The sequence below is a fragment of the Rhodnius prolixus genome, unplaced genomic scaffold (assembly GCF_049639745.1).
Source record: "Rhodnius prolixus isolate KJV_2025 unplaced genomic scaffold, Rpr scaffold_5, whole genome shotgun sequence".
Classification (NCBI taxonomy): domain Eukaryota; kingdom Metazoa; phylum Arthropoda; class Insecta; order Hemiptera; family Reduviidae; genus Rhodnius; species Rhodnius prolixus.
The window spans coordinates 16,403,126-16,422,101 of NW_027411624.1; the positions used below are offsets into that span (position 1 = coordinate 16,403,126).

General features: G+C 33.5%; 1 protein-coding gene across 3 annotated transcripts in view; it reads right to left on the reverse strand.

Moving 5' to 3' along the window:
* Positions 1–488: 488 nt before the first annotated feature.
* The window catches only part of LOC141458884 (neurotrimin-like), a 708,924-nt gene continuing 690,436 nt past the window's right edge, over positions 489–18,976 (reverse strand). For all 3 annotated transcript variants that reach the window (XM_074137436.1, XM_074137438.1, XM_074137437.1), the window contains exon 10: positions 489–3,927. In XM_074137436.1, coding sequence (XP_073993537.1) covers positions 3,800–3,927 — 128 coding nt within the window. In that variant the 3' untranslated portion in view covers positions 489–3,799. The remainder of the gene's footprint in view (positions 3,928–18,976) is intronic.

Consider the following 18,976-nt stretch of genomic DNA (forward strand, 5'->3'; position numbering starts at 1 on the left):
AATTTTACTTACTGTGTTTTGTTAACAATTTCATAGTGATTTCTTCCTAGAACCTATCATTTATGTTTCTTAAGTGAACGAATCAATTTTTTAATGTTAAAAATTATATATGTTACATAGGGGGGCATGAAAATTTTATAAAGGTTAAGGTGGGGCATGACACAAAAAAGGTTGGGAAACACTGTTCTAAGGTGTCATTAAGTTAACTGTGAAGTAGCATTGATTTTGTTTGCCCAGAGTAGGCATTATTTATGGTCAGAAATGTACAGAATGTTTTCAATTAGCGCTTAAACTCTGTCCTTATCTCCTCTCAATGAGCTCTATCCTGTGCTGAGGCTGCCGGACGAAGGAGCTTTATTCGAAATTCAAAACTATGTCCTTCTCATCTTTCTTTGATATGTCCACGTGAGAAAAGCATAAGTCAGAACTGGGCTTGTTCTAGTATCGTGTAAATAAATTATCTTAAACCTTATAATTTCAAAACTGAATACACTTTAATTTCATTTATTTGCATTCCATTTCATCATATTTACACTAAACAAGACACATTTATGTTTCTGTTATAACTATTATATTACAAAGGAGATTTTATTATAATTTTAAAATTAGGATCCTTACTTCAGGATTCAGTGTAAAAATAAAAAATAAAATACAGTAATTAAAATAGTGTGCATTCCTTCCTAAACTTAAGTTAGTAGTTACATACACATTCAGTAAATTTAATAGAATTATTTTAATACAGTCTTAAATTTGTTTCAACACACAGTAACAAAACCATTAGTATATAAAACACATATAGTGAAGATTTGCTTCCTTCTCCCGATTTCCTACATTTTTGAGATGGAAAAAATTTACTGAATAGAAATAAAACAAAAGAACTAAAGTTTATGTTTGCAATTGAACACACTTTATGAGTCAGTGAGATTGCGTGATTATTCTTAAATTTTAAAAAAAAGTTGAAAAAGTGTTAATAAAGGCTCAAACATTTTAAAAAAAACAGTCCAAAAACAATGAGACATTTACAGAGATATAGTCTTATTTGATAATGATTTTCACTAAATTTTTACCATTATTATTTCGTGGTAACTAGAAGTTACAATGTTTGGAAGATTATAAGATTAAAATTTATAGCAGAGACAGAATAATTATAATATTTATCAACAGATAAATTCTCAGATCTCTTTTTAAGATAAACTAAATAAATGTTTTTATGAATATTACTGTTTTTGGGTAGACAATATAATTTTAACTCTCGAGAGATTAAATTAGAAATCCAGATTCCCACCACTCGAAAAAGCGTTAGGCAAAAAAAAAAAAAAGCAGATAAACTTTTGGACATTAGAAAATAAAAATAATAAACATTAACGTAGTTTTTTTTTTTTTTATCCAAAAATGAGTTGAGAAACTGTTTAAAATTATAAATAGCTACGTGTGACGCAATCAGCGGTGAAGGAAGTCTTTCAAAGTAACTATTTACATGTAACGATTAATGATTGAGGGCGAACGTAACAGTTAAAATTCATTCCATATACCAACTATAATAATAATTACAAAGACAGTGAATAAAATCACTTGTCTATTATTGCTATACATTTACATAAGAATTTAATAAAATAATGCTTGTTCAAAAACTTAAATAATTTCTATAGTGCACTTTGTCTGGTGGAAGTATTTATACAGCATTAATTAAATAACATACAAGAATTTTTTGTATAAACACTTACGGTATCAATGTTACATTTAACGGAATAATGTGGAAACTTTCTTGTTTGCAATGAATAAAACGACAAATTTTACATAGTATTTATAATTTCTTAATATTTTCTTAGAACTTTTGAATTTATAAGAAATTAACGTAGTTATTTTACTATCAACAAAAATAAACTTTATTCTTATTCTATTCTATTCGCTCTGGAATATGGAATAGAGTGCAATCAACAATGTTAACAATTTAATTAATTGGTTTCACAGTATTAATTATTGATTTGTATTAAAGTTAATTCAAAATTTCCAAGATTTTTAACTTCTTGGTAAAAGCATTTGAATATTATCAACTTTTATTACTTAACTTTTGTCTTTAATTTTACTATTAAAATTTCATTTATTATTTAGTTACAATCTCATAACAAAATTTAAATTCTGTTTTTATAAATTGAAATTGTCCAGCAAATCTTTTGTGCGAAAATTCTTAATATTTATGAAATGTAATAAGAATTATTAGATAACATAATTTTACAGCAAAAAGGTTTAGTTCAAGACATTAAAAATTCAAAATCATTGGTCATGTCTAAACAGGCATGAACTCTGCTTAGGTCATAAGCTGAATAATTCTGAACTGGATAATTCTCCGTGAACAATAAATACGCACATAGTAACTTCATTATGTGCAATAACTTATTTATGTGGCATTTTATTTTCGAACTACCAAAATACAGTTGTTTCTAATGTGAGTCCCGTTTATTTTATTTTTATAAGTTATTGATTTCCCAAAGCGGGCGATTGCTTGTTTCAGTTAAAGATACACTCAAAGATTGTTCTTTTTATTGCTTTAATCAACATAGTAGCCTTAAGTTTAAAAATCTTCATTGTGAAGACAATAAAAGCCTAGAACATATTAATCCTAGATGTGTCCAAGCTAGAAGACAATGACTGAACGTTCCCTACCCTAAAGGGAATTGTCTTGCACTTTGAAGTTCATTTGTCAAAACATAGGCTAACCCGCTAATGGAAGGCAAGATAAATGTTCCCAACTAAACAGAGGGCAAATAGAGGGCATTGGTAGGCTACAACTTTCTCTGGGAAGTGAATATTTAAGACTATCAAAATATTTCAGCAGAAATAGGAGCTTTCTTGATGAATATAATAAATTATGACTTCAATATGACAAATCTTTGAACAGTTATTTAAAAGTCACGAAAGGCTATAAAGATATTAGGCTAGAAAGCTGTAGGTAAACGTCACAAGTTAAACGCAGCGTCTTCTCAGATTACAATCTCACCTGATTCATTCAACAAAACATATGTTAGTTGATTTTTTTAAATTAATTTTCTTTGATTCTTACATAGTAGTTATAATTATCCTTCAGGATAATTTAATTAAGATAAAGAATTATGCGATTTTCCTTAATATCAAACACCATACATTTATTTTATTTTTATTATTTCACACTAACTCTCTTTTAGCTGTAATGTCTGTTACAGATGTAAATATAAAACGAAAAGCCTGTTATCACCAGAAAAAAAAGGTTACATATGATTTTTGAATTAATTAATTAATTTTTACAGTTAAAAAGAAAAACATACATTTAACAGATATGCCCATCTATGAATGTTATTAGCTTCATTCTAATTAAACTACACTGAAAAATTTATCTCTAAATGAGTGTTTATTTACAAAGTTTCGTTTATTTTATTTATATATATTTCTTTAAAAAATATTTACACAGCATGTCTATACATAATTTATAAAGATATATTTATTATTCATAATCTTTTAAATAATTATAAGAAATAATTATTTCTATTTACAAAATTATGAGGATAGCTCATTTATTTAAATGCTTATTTATTATTTATAATTATTACATGATTATTATCGATTTGATTTAATGTTTTTATTAGCTAGCTTCAAGCTTCCTCAAATTAAAATGGATAATTAAATTAATTAAATTAAATAAAATTAAAATGGAATTATATAATTATACATCATAGAAAGTAGACACTTTTATTTTTTCATTTTTTTTTTTAAAGAGTTAACTTAAGAACGAGGCTTTTTTTTATCGTTTTGGCAGATAGTATAACTAACGTAGGAGCACCATAGTTAATATGATTGCAATAAGAGCTCGCTGGCATTCACTATAAGGTCCTGAAGAATACTGAGATCTATCCATAGTGCTTTCATAGCGGTTTTCTTCTAATTTTACTCGACCTGAAAATAATAAAAAAAATATATTGTATTAATAATAATAGCTGATAATTGATGAAGTTAAAAGTAGTGAAGATTTGAACAGCTATAGTGGGATAGTTTCTGCTTTAGAAAGGCACTAATATAATAATAAATACTATGTTTATGGTTATGCATTTTCGGTTTCCCAGAATTTTTAACGGTTGCATCTTTTGTGAGACTGTAATAGCAATATTTTGACGTGAATACGACTTTAAATTTGCTATCATATGGAGGCAATCCAAAAAACCTAATGATAAAATCGGGGGATACAGTTTGGCATTATAGTTTCGAATCTATCGTCTACATCCGAAATTAAATTAGACCACTGGATAGCTAAAGGATCAAAGAATTCATTGCGATAAGCGAGGACTGTGACGCACCGCGCGCGGTGGAGAGGGAAGCGCCGCCATTTTGAGATCATTTTGCTGCGTATCGAGATTTGCAATTAGTACAACTTTTGACTCGGAGAAGGTACGATGTTCGTTTAAGTTTTAATCGTCAGCTGTCGTCACAATCTATCGATTGTATACAAAACATTAGTGTAAAATGGTGACAGTGAATATAATAAGGTGTTAGAATAAAAAAATATCAAAAATATATAATGTCGGCCTATACGCGTCAAATACAGAGATCGTATACGGTTGGAAAGGGCTTCTCAAGAACAATCGAATGGTAATAATAAAACACCATAATGACCGAGTCAAGGTGTGCCGGGAACGTAAAAGAATGAATGCGGCCGTGCGGATCAACGACGGGTGACAGTGTACATCTGCAGCTGGGGCGGTTGAAATTATGCAAGTGGATGATGAAATCGTTTCTACATCGACAACAGACTGTATAGGCATAGATTGTGTTCGATCGTCGATTTGTTTCCTTGATTTCATCCTAAATACATAAAAATATTTTATATAAAAAATATAACCCGTTACGTAAACGTATTCACGTACAACACACGGCCGGGTCCATGACGCAGTCACAGGTTTTTGTTTCATTTTTTTGGGGGCACACCATTCTAGTTTGGTGTGCCCCCAAATCAAGGAAGGTTTGACACTCCTACTCATTGACCCAATTAAGATAAAAAAATACAAATAAGTTTCATGAAGTAATAGCACAACAAAATAACTCATAGCAAATCTAAGTAAACCTATCCTTATTAGATAAAACTGCGAGGAAAAACTAGAAGTGGCCCAAGAATATCTTTGGTCTTAATTACCATTTCAATGGCGGAGTCTTGTCAGTGGATACTTCTCAGCAAAAATGCTGTACGTTGGGACAGGAAACATGTTTTCTGGGATACTTGGGAGAGAGTGAAGCTATCCCAATTTATGGGATTTTTATTCTGGGCGGTTAACAAAGGAGTACATGCTCTGGTGGAACACTCCCTAACTTTTAATTACAGAGAACTTGACTGAAAGCTGGCCCTTCTCTAACTATGGTCTGTAAATTAAGTAATAAAACTATTTTTTAAAATTTTTTTATTCAAAAAGAATTACAATTCTATATTGTCTACTTCAAAATAACTTCCTTCTGAAGCCAAACAGCGCTGGAGACGTTTCTTCCACTCCTCATAGCAGTGCTCGAACTCTGATACTGGAATAGCCTTCAGCTGGTCGGTTACAGCCGTTTGAATGTTTTCCACTGTCCCAAAAATGAGTTCCCTTGAAGTGATTTTTCAACTTCGGGAAGAGAAAAAAGTCACAAGGACTCAAGTCAGGCGAATAAGGAGGCTGAGGAGCCCACAGGAATGTTTTTACTGGCCAAAAACTCAGTTTATTGAAATTGCTGTGTGGACAAGGAGCATTATCATGATGCAACACCCACTTGTTCTTGATGTTTGGTCTCACACGAATGACCCTTTTTTTCGAGAAGTTTTTCAAGAACCTCTCGGTAAAAGTGTTGATTGACCGTTTGACCTTGAGGTAGAAAACTCTTTGTGGACGATTCCGTGGATATCGATAAAACAAATCAGCATGCATTTGATCTTCGACTTGGCCATCCTTGCTTTTTTTGGGCCTTGGAGGGGTTGAAGTGTGCTTGGTTTCTGGCGCTTGGTTTCTGGGACGTACTCGAAACACCCAAGACTCGTCACCAGTAACCGACCAGCTGAAGGCTGGCTTCCAGTATCGGAGTTCGAGCACTGCTATGAGGAGTGGAAGAAACGTCTCCAGCGCTGAGTGGCTTCAGAAGGAAGTTATTTTGAAGGTGTCAATATAGAATTGTAATTCTTTTTGAATAAAAAAATCAGTCTCATTACTTAATTTACAGACCTCGTACTTTCCTGGAGAACTTGTGACTTTTCTTTTCGGATTTGTGGAGACTTCCTAACAACATCTGGGTACTTTGGCGGTTGAGGAGTGCATAGAATAGAGCCTTTTCTGGTAGCTCTTTGGGAGCTTTCTTCAGACTATTTAGGAAGGGCAATGGAACAAGAGATGAGGAATGAATTGGCTCCAGAGTTTGATTATCACTTTCTGCCGTTTTCCACCTCTGCTCCTCGTACTGGCCTACGTAATAAGTGGATGAATTGATTTACTAAAGATCCCAGTATCAATTACACCGTAATAATAATAATAAATAAAAACCACAATCCAATTAAAATTTAATTGGAACATTCTGACTAACATTAATAAGGCCATCATAAGTGTTAAAAGATTTCACAATAGAAAGAACTAGTATCAAGAAGTGTTGTGAATGACTTATGATGGTCTCTGTGTTGGTCAGATTTAAAAGACTTTAAAGCAAAATTGTGTGAGCCTAAGTGGGTGAACAGCAAAGAGAACTTGCTGGAAATCTTTCACAAAGGTTAATTAATGGTTCACCTCACAATCTTTCATGTTTATATTTTTCCATCCTTTTTTTTTTTCACTTTTCATAACTGACAAAGCCACAGGAACGTTTACAAATCTTTTTGACAACAATTAATCCTAGTGCTTAGAAAAAAAAAAGGTTTTAAAAAAGACTCTTATTATTATTATTTTGTGAGGAAACGAACAAACGTTTTAACAACAACTGCAGATGTTGGTTTGCAAAAGAAAACGAGAAGAGAGATTGTAAAATGTATTTCAAGATGAAAAGAGAGTTTTGTTTTTTCCTGGCCTGTGGTTTTTTTTAAACACTTTTTAATTTGATGTTTTTTACAGGTATGTTGGTGAAATGTTCGGATGGCTTTTCAACATAATAAGTTTTTATTTATAATTTGTTTGTATTTATCTCTTGCAATTTTTTATGTTTTGTTTTTTGTTTTCTTAAGTAATTTATTTAAAACAAATATCAGGCGCCACGGTAGCCGAGCGGTAAGAGGCGAGACCTGCGACGCTAATATGTATTGTGGTACTGGGTTCGATTCCCGGTCTTTAGGCCTTGGATTTTATTTAATGGTTAATAAAAAAAATGTACAGTAAAGTATGTTTGCTAGTCGCCTCCGTTCACCACACCTAATTGGTAGTTGGACGTTAAGCCCCGCCTGAAAAAATAAAACAAATATCTTCATCATAAACATCCTTTATTTTATAAACATTAAACAAAAAAAAGGGATTAGCTATGAGGTTAGCATACTGGACTCCCACGCGGAGGTCCCGGGTTCGAATCCAGCAGCTCACCCTTAGATTTTCTCTTCCTAGGAGCTTCTTACAGCTCACTGTTCGGTGATGGACAGTGTTGTCTGTAAAGAGAGAACACTGTCCGGAGGCCGGCAGTGCACTGGAAAAAGCTCCGGGCGCTAATAACCTCAGCTGTTGATGCGCCCCCCCCAAAAAAAAATCATCAAATTAGCTCACAGAATTCAATGATTTTTCTCTTCATAGAAGCTTTGATGGAATAGGCACTCACTGACTGGGCTCTTGGGCGATGATGATAAAGAACTTAAATTGAATCTCAGACGCTTCCGACAACTGAAAATACTACTCGGACAACAGATCAAAACTCACTCTAGACAACAAAAGACTTATATATGTAAAGTATATTAAAGTCAGTCCTGGGCTTATGGCATCCAACTGTGGAGGTTTTCAACCAAACGCTCAAAACCTCCAAAAGATCTACCAGTTCTTGCAATTCTTCTGCTCTATAGTAAACGCTCCTTTCTAAGTCACCAATCATAACCATTCACACAGACTTAAATATTCCTTTCGTGAAACACAAGCGGCTGAAACACGATACAAAAAATTCCATCTTAACATTCAATCACATCACAATCCACTTGTACAACATCTATCTTCCAGAACATTTCCAGACAACACTTCCAGACGTCTTAAAAGACAGTATGGCCTCGCGATCTCCTCTCTGATGAAGAGAGTCAGTAGAAAGTATAATTTTATTGGAGTGTTACCGCTGGGTAACTTCTCCACTCTGAGTGCTATATGTTGTTTATTGTTATCATTTTTGCTTATAACGCAATAAAATTAAAACTAATCTAAGTTTTAAGTTTTGTTATGGTTCCTCATTTACCGAGTTTGACAGTTAGAGTTTTTTTCAACATCTCAGTTAAAATGTGCCGCCCTACCGACCTGCAATTTTGTGACTTTTTATTGTTTAATCGCAGAGAAGGGGAAAGTGGGTCCGAACCTACATTAAGAAGCGCCACAAACCGAATATTTTGTTCAAACTTCCCTAAACCCATCACACTTCGGGTACAACATCCTGAACTGATTCATTCTTGATTTTTGAACTAGATTTCAGTGGTTTAAAAGAGAAAGTAATGTAGTAGTGAGAGAAATAACTGATAGAAGGTAGATTCAGAGTAAAGTAATATCATTTCTTTCTATTTTATATTGTGTTCAAAGCTACACCACCAGTGGGGCAGATGTTAACATTTGACACAGAATTTTTAAATTAAAATAAAATATAGATATGTACGTAAAGTACCAACTGTTTATTGATATAGATCTGTTAAGAACACTTGAAAGTTGTAGCAAACAAAATAAAAAGGTTCAATAATACCATTCTGTGCACTCTGTAACAGAAAATGTAAATTCTGTTCAAATGTGCCCCCCTCTCCAATACATTATAGTTCATTGTATTTCTCCACTTTTTGTTTTTATGGAGTTAATCGAGTTGTGCAATGATCGGCTCAAATAATAATTAAAATTGAACCTTTGTTCATGTTTCCAATGAAAAGCGTGAAAACTAATAGTATTAATAATAGAGGATGTAATAAAGTTTTCTTTTTGATAATATGTTGGTTGTAAATGGGTAATAACATTCTGGGCGAGAGATCTCAAAGCAATAATAAAGCTTGTTGTATCTTTTTTGGTGAAGAAGTTATAAAGTTAGTTGTATTCTGCAGCGTATCGTGTTATTGCTATCGAATTACTTTTCGGGCATTATATACTTTTGCTACTTTACTCTATATTATTATAAAAGTATATATGTTGTTCGGCTTATATAGATATTCTAAGAGAGAATGGGTAAAACTTGGCCAGAGTAGTGGAAGATCCAAGTGGCTGCGGAAATGAACCAGCTAGAGAGGTAACTTAGTAGTGTTAGTAGTGTGGTTAAACCCACTTAAGTCTCAGCGTAGAGCGACTACTACATTCTCGTACGTCTCTTCACTAAAATCAAACCATCACATATCGCTATCACACCAATTGACATGTGCCAACTTAACTTACATGTAATGCTTTACTGCCAGCACCGTAACTTGTCCTGGTTAACCTGGTGACTTTTTCTATCTTCCTTAAACCAATATTCTATTACTTAGATAACAATATATCTCGTTCAGACATGTTATTGAATTTTTTTTTTTTTTCACAGTAAAAAAATCTTATTCTTTTGTAAATTGTTATACTCTGTGTCTATGTTTCTTATATCTATATGTTACTTCTTCTTCTTCTTATAAAGAATTGAAATCGTGAACATTTTACAACAAGATCACTTATCTTCAAAACTCTAATGATGCTTCAATCCTGCACTATTCCCTTACAAAACCTCTGGTATTTTTGCTCATTCAATAGTTTTCGAATAATTCTTTAGTTTTTAATGAACGGTTTATTGCTTGAATCCGAAGTTAATTAAAAATCCTAACTATATCCATTAATTGGAAGATTACGTTGCTTTCTTATTAGAATATATAGGTTTCGTGACCGTAAATTGTTAAACTTAGGATTCAAGTAATATAAAAATATAATAAAATACTACAAAAAATTAATTGATTTTATTTTCTCTTTTATTTACTCTTTTTTTTACTGATTTTCTGTGTTACTGAATTGTTTATATTTGTGTATTTGTAATATCCAGGCCGTGAAGAGGACAATATACGAGGGTCGTTTGAAAAGTCCGTGCAAAAATAAAAACTACGTAATTTTTTGGGGCAAACCTTTTTTATTTTTCAACATAGTCTCCTTTTAGGCTTATACACTTCGTCCAACGCTGCTCTAGTTTGTCGATCCCTTCCGAATAATAGGATTTGTCCAAGTCGGAAAAATAGCCATTCGTTTCTGCAATCACCTCCTCGTTTGAATAAAATCTTTTTCCCGCCAGCCATTTCTTCATATTGGGGAACAAATAGTAGTCCGAGGGAGCCAAGTCTGGAGAATAGGGGGGATGTGAAACGAGTTGGAACCCTATTTCCATTAATTTTGCGACCACAACTGCTGAGGTGTGAGCTGGTGCGTTGTCGTGATGGAAAAGGACTTTTTTTGTGGGCCAATCGTGGGCGTTTTTCTTGCAGCTCGGTTTTCAAACGGTCCAATAACGATGAATAATATGCACCTGTAATAGTTTTACCCTTTTCCAGATAGTCGATAAGGATTATTCCTTGCGAATCCCAAAAGACAGTCGCCATAATCATTCCGGCCGAAGGAACGGTCTTCGCCTTTTTTGGCGCAGATTCCCCCTTGGTAACCCATTGTTTAGATTGTTCTTTGGTCTCAGGAGTGTAGTGATGTATCCATGTTTCATCCACAGTGACGAAACGACGCTTAAAGTCATGCGGATTCTTCTGGAACAGCTGCAAACCGTCCTTGCAACACTTCACACGATTTCGTTTTTGGTCAAGCGTGAGCAATCGCGGCACACATCTTGCGGATAGCTTTGTCATGTCCAAATGTTGATGCAAAATATTATGTACCCGTTCATTCGAGATGCCCACAGCACTAGCAATCTCACGCACCTTCACTCTTCTGTCATCCATCACCATATCATGGATTTTATCAATGATTTCTGGAGTAGTAACCTCAACAGGGCGTCCAGAACGTTCAGCGTCACTTGTGCCCATATGGCCACTCCGAAAATTTTGAAACCACTTATAAACTGTTCTAATCGAAGGTGCAGAGTCACCATAATGTTTATCAAGCTTCTCTTTAGTCTCCTGAGGCGTTTTGCCTTTCATAAAGTAGTGTTTAATCAACACACGAAATTCTTTTTCGTCCATTTTTTGAAAATCACTCGACTTCCTCGATTCAAACGAATGCCAAACACAAAGAAATAGACCGATCTGGCTGAAACTTGGTGTGTGTTCTTCCAAGAGATGCTACTAACTAAACATAACCTCGATACGCGCCAGTGGTGCTATCTCTCTGACTTTGCACGGACTTTTCAAACGACCCTCGTATTTGTGGAAACGTTGGTAAGAAGGTGAGTTTGTTTTATATTTGACCGATTCCTCACCAATTTTGAATCCTAAGTTTTCTTATTAGAGCTTCGTAGCTTTCAGCATGTTTTTCGAGTTTTGAACCTTATTTATTGCATTTAGTATCTGATATTCTGATATTAAGAGAAAATTCTATAGAATACATTCAGCATTTTTCTTTAATTTTTTAATGATTTATGAAGCATCTGAGGTTATTGGCGGCGGGAACTTATTCAGTGCACTGCCGGCCGCCGGATAGTGTTCTCTCGGTTACCAGCCAACACTGTCTATCCCCGTATTACACTGTACTAACACTGTCCATGGACAGTGAACAGTAAGAAGCTCCTAGGAAGAGAAACTCTAAGGGTCAGCAGCTGGATTCGAACCCAGGATCTCCGCGTGGGAATCCAATACGTTGTCCGCATAGCTAATCCCTCCTCTATTTTTTATTTTTGCAACAAAATATGTTCTACTTCTTTTCTTTTAATCAAGAAACCATATTTCACGTAATCTAAAATAAAAAGAGCACCAGAGCAAACTAAAATTTATTTAAAGTGTGTAACAAATAATATTTCCTCTAAAACAAAAAAAAATGATTTGTAGAGATTTACTTCTTTAAAAAACTGTGGATTTTATTGGTCCAGAATATGAGTTTAAAAAACAAATCTAAAAGCAGGGGGGAAAAAAAATAGAATAGATACACTTTCAGAAATCCTAAGCTAGAAAAATAGACAAATATTTTTCATCAATAGTTGAGCTTCAGGATTTTGCTGTCACATTATTCGCCCTATTTTTTCACCCAGTAATTGAAGAGCTTGGTGCAAAGAGGAGTTATCTACAGTTTTTTAAAATTTTTAGTAGGGACAAAAAACTAAATATGCTTTAAGATGTATTCCTTATGTTGTGGACTGCTGTAAGGATTAGTTAATATATTGTGATGGGGGTCATTTGGGGCTCAATTTGAACTTTCTAGTGCATTTTTTAAGCTTGCTATAAGCAAAAGTTATTTTGCAGCTAACTCTTTTTTTTGCACCAAAATCGTAATTTTCAGTAAAAGTTGAGTACTTTAGTCCACAGATTTCTGGTTTTTGAGCTTTTAAGTAGCATTTTGTGTCTTGTCGAAGCGAATGTTAGATATTATTATTATGCCTGTCAAAAAGAAAAATAATAATATCTACCCAGGGAAGGGATTAGCTATGAGGTTAGCATACTGGACTCCCACGCGGAGGTCCCGGGTTCGAATCCAGCAGCTGACCCTTAGATTTTCTCTCCTAGGAGCTTCTTACAGCTCACTGTCCGGTGATGGACAGTGTTGTCTGTAACGAGGGAACACTGTCCGGAGGCCGGCAGTGCACTGGAAAAAGCTCCGGGCGCTAATAACCTCAGCTGTTGATGCGCCAAAAAAAAAAAAAAATAATAATAATAATAATATCTACCTAATATAAACATTAAATAAACCTAATATAAAAATTTTTGTTTGATTGATTGCGTCATCTTTTCTATTTGGAGCAAAAGAAAGTTATCTGCAGAGAAAACTCATTTTTGCTCCAAATATAACCTAGGTTAGAGAATAAGTAATAATAAACGAGTCTGGCGCTAATGGCCACAGACGTCGATGCGCCAAAAAAAAAAAAAAAAAAAAAAAAAAAAAAAAAAAAAAAAAAAAAAAAAAAAAAAAAAAAAAAAAAATAAACGAGTCTGCATAAAGACTCGTTTACGCACCAAAAGATGTAGAATTGATCATACAATAGGGGGCGCCACTAAACACATTTTCTGAAAAAAAAAATGTAGATAACTCCTTTTTGCACCAAGCTCTTTAATTGCTTCTGCAACAAGTAAAGCATATGACTGGATTTTACTATCCATCATTGGCTCTCCAATGAGTCCATAATTGGACTGCACCTCCTAGTAAATCGCGCTTTGAATTATCAGGAATAGTAATAGACAATAGCTGCTTAATAAGAGGATTTGAGGAAAAGTTGTTAGATTTAAAATTAAGTGCCCATTGGAAAAATTTAAAATAATTTTTTAAGTTGTTCTCATTAAGATATCCTCCTCTCAAATAAACTTAAAATATTTCTGAAAAATTGTAGAAAACTTAATTTTAACAAAGAATGTAATAGCTTCTTTTTACTTTTTCTCCTCCAAAAACCAAGTTATTGCATATAATATAATAGCTTCGTTAATTACTGGATTTATACTTCTGGGATAACATCCGCGAACCCAGAGCTTAAAGAACCCACTATGGCGCTGATAAATTACACTTTCTCTTAATTTCTTTGTTTATGTGATACATTTTTCAAGGTTTTTTCTCCCAAGATATTTCTTTCTCTTTTTTGCTTTTAAACAAAATAATAATTTTTACTGTTTAGAAGGAATTTAATCCGCTTTTGGTCTTTGTGTTGCTTTTATATGGAGCTAAATTAGCTTTTATCGCTCCCTGTCTTCCCGAGATACTTCTCTCTCTCTGAGACGAACAATTTCATGGTTCTCTTTCATATTGCAATGATTGTCATTGTATTTGACAAATCCTCTACTAGCCCAAAACGATACTTTTTTATTTTTTATTTTTAAATCTTTTATTGTAATTTACCACTGCAACAGTTGTAGCAACAAGCAAATATGGTAAAAGAAAGAAATAGAAGAAAATCACGAATGGAGAAGGCACCCAGTAACGTGCTTTGCTCTCACGATAAGTGAAGATCACGAGGCCATCTTCTCTTCAATCTCCTCAGAGGATTACCTGGTAATGTGGAGGAAGATAGGTATTCTATGAGAGGGTTAGGATAAGCTGCTGCAGAGGAATGAAATTTTAAGAAAACGAGTGTTAGCAAGATCTGTAATGAAAGGGATTTTGAGGTCATTGTGGATAGTGAGGTTAGAAATATAGAATGGAGCGTTAAGAAGTTTTCGAAGTATTTTTTGACTGTAAAGTCTGGAGGTGTCGTGCGTTGGAACGTTTTAGTCGATCCCCCATACTTCGATGCCCTATGACGAAATAGGTCGCAGTAAATAACGCAGTTTGTTATGTAGGTTTAGTTTCGAACGTTTGTCAAGTAGTCTAGCGAGAAGTTTGTAGCGTTGGTTAGTTTCTTGTCTTTTCAGTCTAGTATGGGGATTCCATGTCAACCGTTTGTCTAGGTGCAGTCCAAGGTAGCCTACTTTGTCCACAGTTGGTATAGGGGTTTGGTTCAAGATGATGGGAGGTAGGATTTTCCGTCTGAGAGTAAATACTATAAACTTTGATTTCGTAAAAACGATAATAAAAGTTAATTTTAGCTTTCAGCGTCACCGACATTTGGAAATATATTTTCAACTTACATCTATCGCCTTTGGAAAGCTCTCCTAGATTCATTTTCTCTGGATCTTTCAAAGGAAAATGATAATTTTCAAGTACTTAGCACGCCACCTTTAATGGATATTATATTGTAGCCATTTTCCTAGAAAAATTTTCAAAAAACCTATTCTCTAAAGCCACATTATTCTGTGCTTCCCAACCTTCGAGTATGCGTTGCGGTACACAACTGTGCCACGGCTACGATAGAAGTGTGCCGTGGCAAAAAATAAAAAAAAGTAATAAAATTATAACGGCATTGCATTAAAATTAATTATAAGTTAAAATAGCTCAACCTACAAAACAAAAGAGTCTGTTGTTACTGCGACCCATTTGGTCATATGGCACTGAAATATGGGGATCGACTAAGCGTTCCAATTCTTTACGCATCCAGACTTTACAATCAAAAAATACTACGAAAACTACTTAACGCTCCGTTCTATATTTCTAACCTCACCATTCATAATGACCTCAAAATCCCTTTCATTAACTACTTTACTAAAACTCGTTTCTTAAAATTTCATTCCTTTACAGCAGCCCATCCTAATCCTTTAATTGAACACCTATCTTCTTCCACATTACGAGGTAATCCTCCAAGGAGATTGAAGAGAAGATGGCCCCGCGACCTACTCTCCTCATGAGAGCAGTATAGTGATCTGTTTACGTTAATGGAGTGTCGCCACTGGGTGCCTTCTCCAATCTTCATTCACGACACTACATTAGATCACATTAGCTTGTTGCAACAATTCAATAAAATATTTAAAACAAAAAATAGTTACAATAGTATAACCTCACGGTCCTTGCAAAGCCAGCCGCCGCATTAACACACTGTTGGTCACTTGACTAGTCACTGTTGACTAAATTAGTAACATATGTCATAGCTTTCGTTCTTCTTTATTGACTGTTTAGTTTTTGTAACTTTAATCTCATTTAGAGGGGCTTTTAGTTACGGATTTACAATTTTACATGAATTACAGGCACTTCTTGACATCAATAATGGGCATTAAAATAAAGAATTTCTTTGTCATAAGATTCATTGCTACTGTACACATGTAGTTAATGGTATTGACAGAGAACGGTATAGACGGGTGAATGATTGGGTTTGTTATTAATGTTACAGCCTGCCACGAAAACTTGTATTTTTGTAGAATTGTAATAGTGTTGTTATTACAGCACTAGTTCGGCATAATACGAGGCTTGTTAAGATCTCATCCTGTCAAAGGGATTATCCAAAATCATGGAAGCTGCAATGGTATTGTTCAGAAGTTGATGATTAGTATTCCTGGTTATGCCTGCAGTTGATGGAAGATTGTCCATTTAAGAGACTTGATCTTGCCATAGTCTGGCAAGTGTAGCTACATAGTTTGACTTAAAAAGGAAAAGATACGCACGTAGTTATTTTGACGGAAGCAAACTTGAAGTTGGATGATGATGTCTTTTTATCATTACTGCTGTTAAAGCTAAATGATTTAACGTTAATCAGAAGATTTTTTGGCTTTGATGATACGTCAATATAGAAACCTTCTTCTACTCTACTTTGGTTTCCTAAATACGTCTAAGATGGATAAAAAGCAAGTTAGATCCGAACTGGGTAGATCTCTCTTATCTACAAAATGAACATTTAGTTCCCCATAACAACTTATACCATATTAATACTTGTTTTTGCAGCAGAAAACCGAAGAAAATACATTAATATTCACGAAAACATTTCATGAAAATTTATTTCTATTTTAAAAACCAAGAAAATATTTTTCCTTAGATGTCATTTTTTTTTTTTTTTCTTAGCGAGATTTGAAATTTCAATTCAATTGTAAGTAAGTTTGAAATCACAATCACAATTAGAGCCAGCGCCTAATTAGTATGATGTTCCACTAATTAAAAGGCCGCATCATATTAATTTGCTATTCAGTCAACTTAATTGATTTGAATGCTGGATGTACACTGCTGCAACAGCAAACCTATCTAACCAGAAGCTAGATAATTAGTAGAACCACACAACCAATTTAGTGCCAGTTGAAATTCAAAACGGTTATATCTGTGTTGTAGAAAGTAATAATCAGTGACGTTACTTTTAGGCTTCGAGGCTGAGCCTATCTATTTCGAGATAAAAAGAACAAAAAAACCTGCAACTTTGAACAAAAAAATTCATTTTTCTGCAACCATGTAGGGAAGTTCTCATTACTCAATTAAAATCAGCTGTGTAATGCCCAACTTCCCACACTAGTGGGGAAAAATTCCCATTAGTGTCACTTTCCTCACTAGTGAGTGGAAAAACTTTATTGTGCTTCCTTGATATAGGAAGTTTTGTTATTAACATAAATATTTTCTGTAAAACTCTAATAAGCTTATTTAAATTTATTTTATTTAAATAATTAAAAAACGAATATTAAAAAATAAAATAAAAATTGAAAGGAATATAGAAATAAAAATAATACTTTAATAAATAATTAGATATTTTTAATTATAACAGTTAAAAAGGTTATAGTGTTACCTTATAGAAATTTAAAATGGATTCTAGTGATGCCTGTTTAGAAAACACTCCTCCATCAATAAAAGAAACAGCAGAAAATGTAATAAGTAATGTAAATACGTAAGTAATGTAAATAATTGTAATATAACAATAAATGTTTATAATAAATAAATGACTTTTTGTAGACTGTAAAAATGAAATTTTTAATTATTTTAGTTAATAAATCTAATGGTTGAAGAAAAAATATAATATTTAACTCGAGTGTCAAGTATTTTCCTCACACTCGGCAATTTGCACTTGCACTCGCCTCGCTTCGCTCGCTCGTGCGTGCAAACCCTGCCTCGCGTGAGGAAAAGTACTACTTTCCACACTTGTTAAATAAATAACTATTCAATTTACAAGTTCTACAAATAACGACTGAACGTTAAAAAAAAAGAAGAAAATTATACAAAAGGCTGGCACTTTTAGCAGCCTCATGCACTTGCGCAGTAGTTTCATTCCATTTGTAATTATTGCTTCATAATACTGGCGATCCGAAGGGTTACTCCGGAATATGTCGAAGTGATAAGAGGTGTACAGAGTAATCGTAATTTTTTGGTATTAGGTATCTCTTCGAGGCACACGATTTTAAAGAAAATAAAAGCCCTAGTTGCACAGAATTTCTTTTATTATAAAAAAAATGGAAATAAACATTCATTTCCATTATTTTCCATATGTAATCATCCCTCTCAAATAATCATCACTCTCGAAATACGAAAAAAAGAAAAGAAAAAATTAATAACATTTCAATAGTCCTTTTTTAGTGTGGGACACTGGTATTGTATAATACCACTATGCAACTAATGCTTTATATGATGTTCATTCAAACACAACCTTTTACCAAAACAAAGCGGAACTTTGCAGACAGTACAGCGCTGTCCTTCAGCGCTCTCTTCCTTGAAATGTTTAAGTTCCATGTTTTGACCCAATTTTTTATAAACAATATATGAATTAACAACAGCTGCATCCAAATAATACGAACAGTATGCGGTGCCACCACTTTTACTATCGGTCAAGTTTATAATAAATATAAAATTTTTTTCACTTATTTACGCATTTACCATCGGTGCATAGCACTGCCAACTGAATGAAAAACTTTAAATAACATATTAAGCTGTATGTATGAATAACTTCAACTTTTCGAGGTGGATTAAAATATATCCCACCATGCAGCAAAAGCTAAGCAAAAGGTGGGACAGTTTTTAAACCCAACTAGCCGCAAATAGTTAAAAGAGTCAAACTTTATAAATCTTTTTGCTATTCATCAATAGTAATATTCGTTCATGAATTCCAGACAAGTTAGTGAAGTAAGAAGAATTAAAATAGTGATCTCTCTTCAAAGACGCCTGATGGGATTTTTAAAAGTCGTTTTTCAAAAATACTTTTTGCCTAAAAAGTGAACAAATTTAGTCAGCTTTCTCTGATGAATTGAAATTTTATAGAATGTTCCTGTACAGAAAGGCATTGTCCAACAAAGAACACGATAAAGATGAATCCAATGTTTTCAGAGGAGTTTTAATAACATGAAACTGGATATTCTCCTAGGCCAGCTAGTTAATGGTTACAATTATTTAGTAACTATAGTAACCAAAATAAGAACAGTAAACAAAAATAATCCAAAACT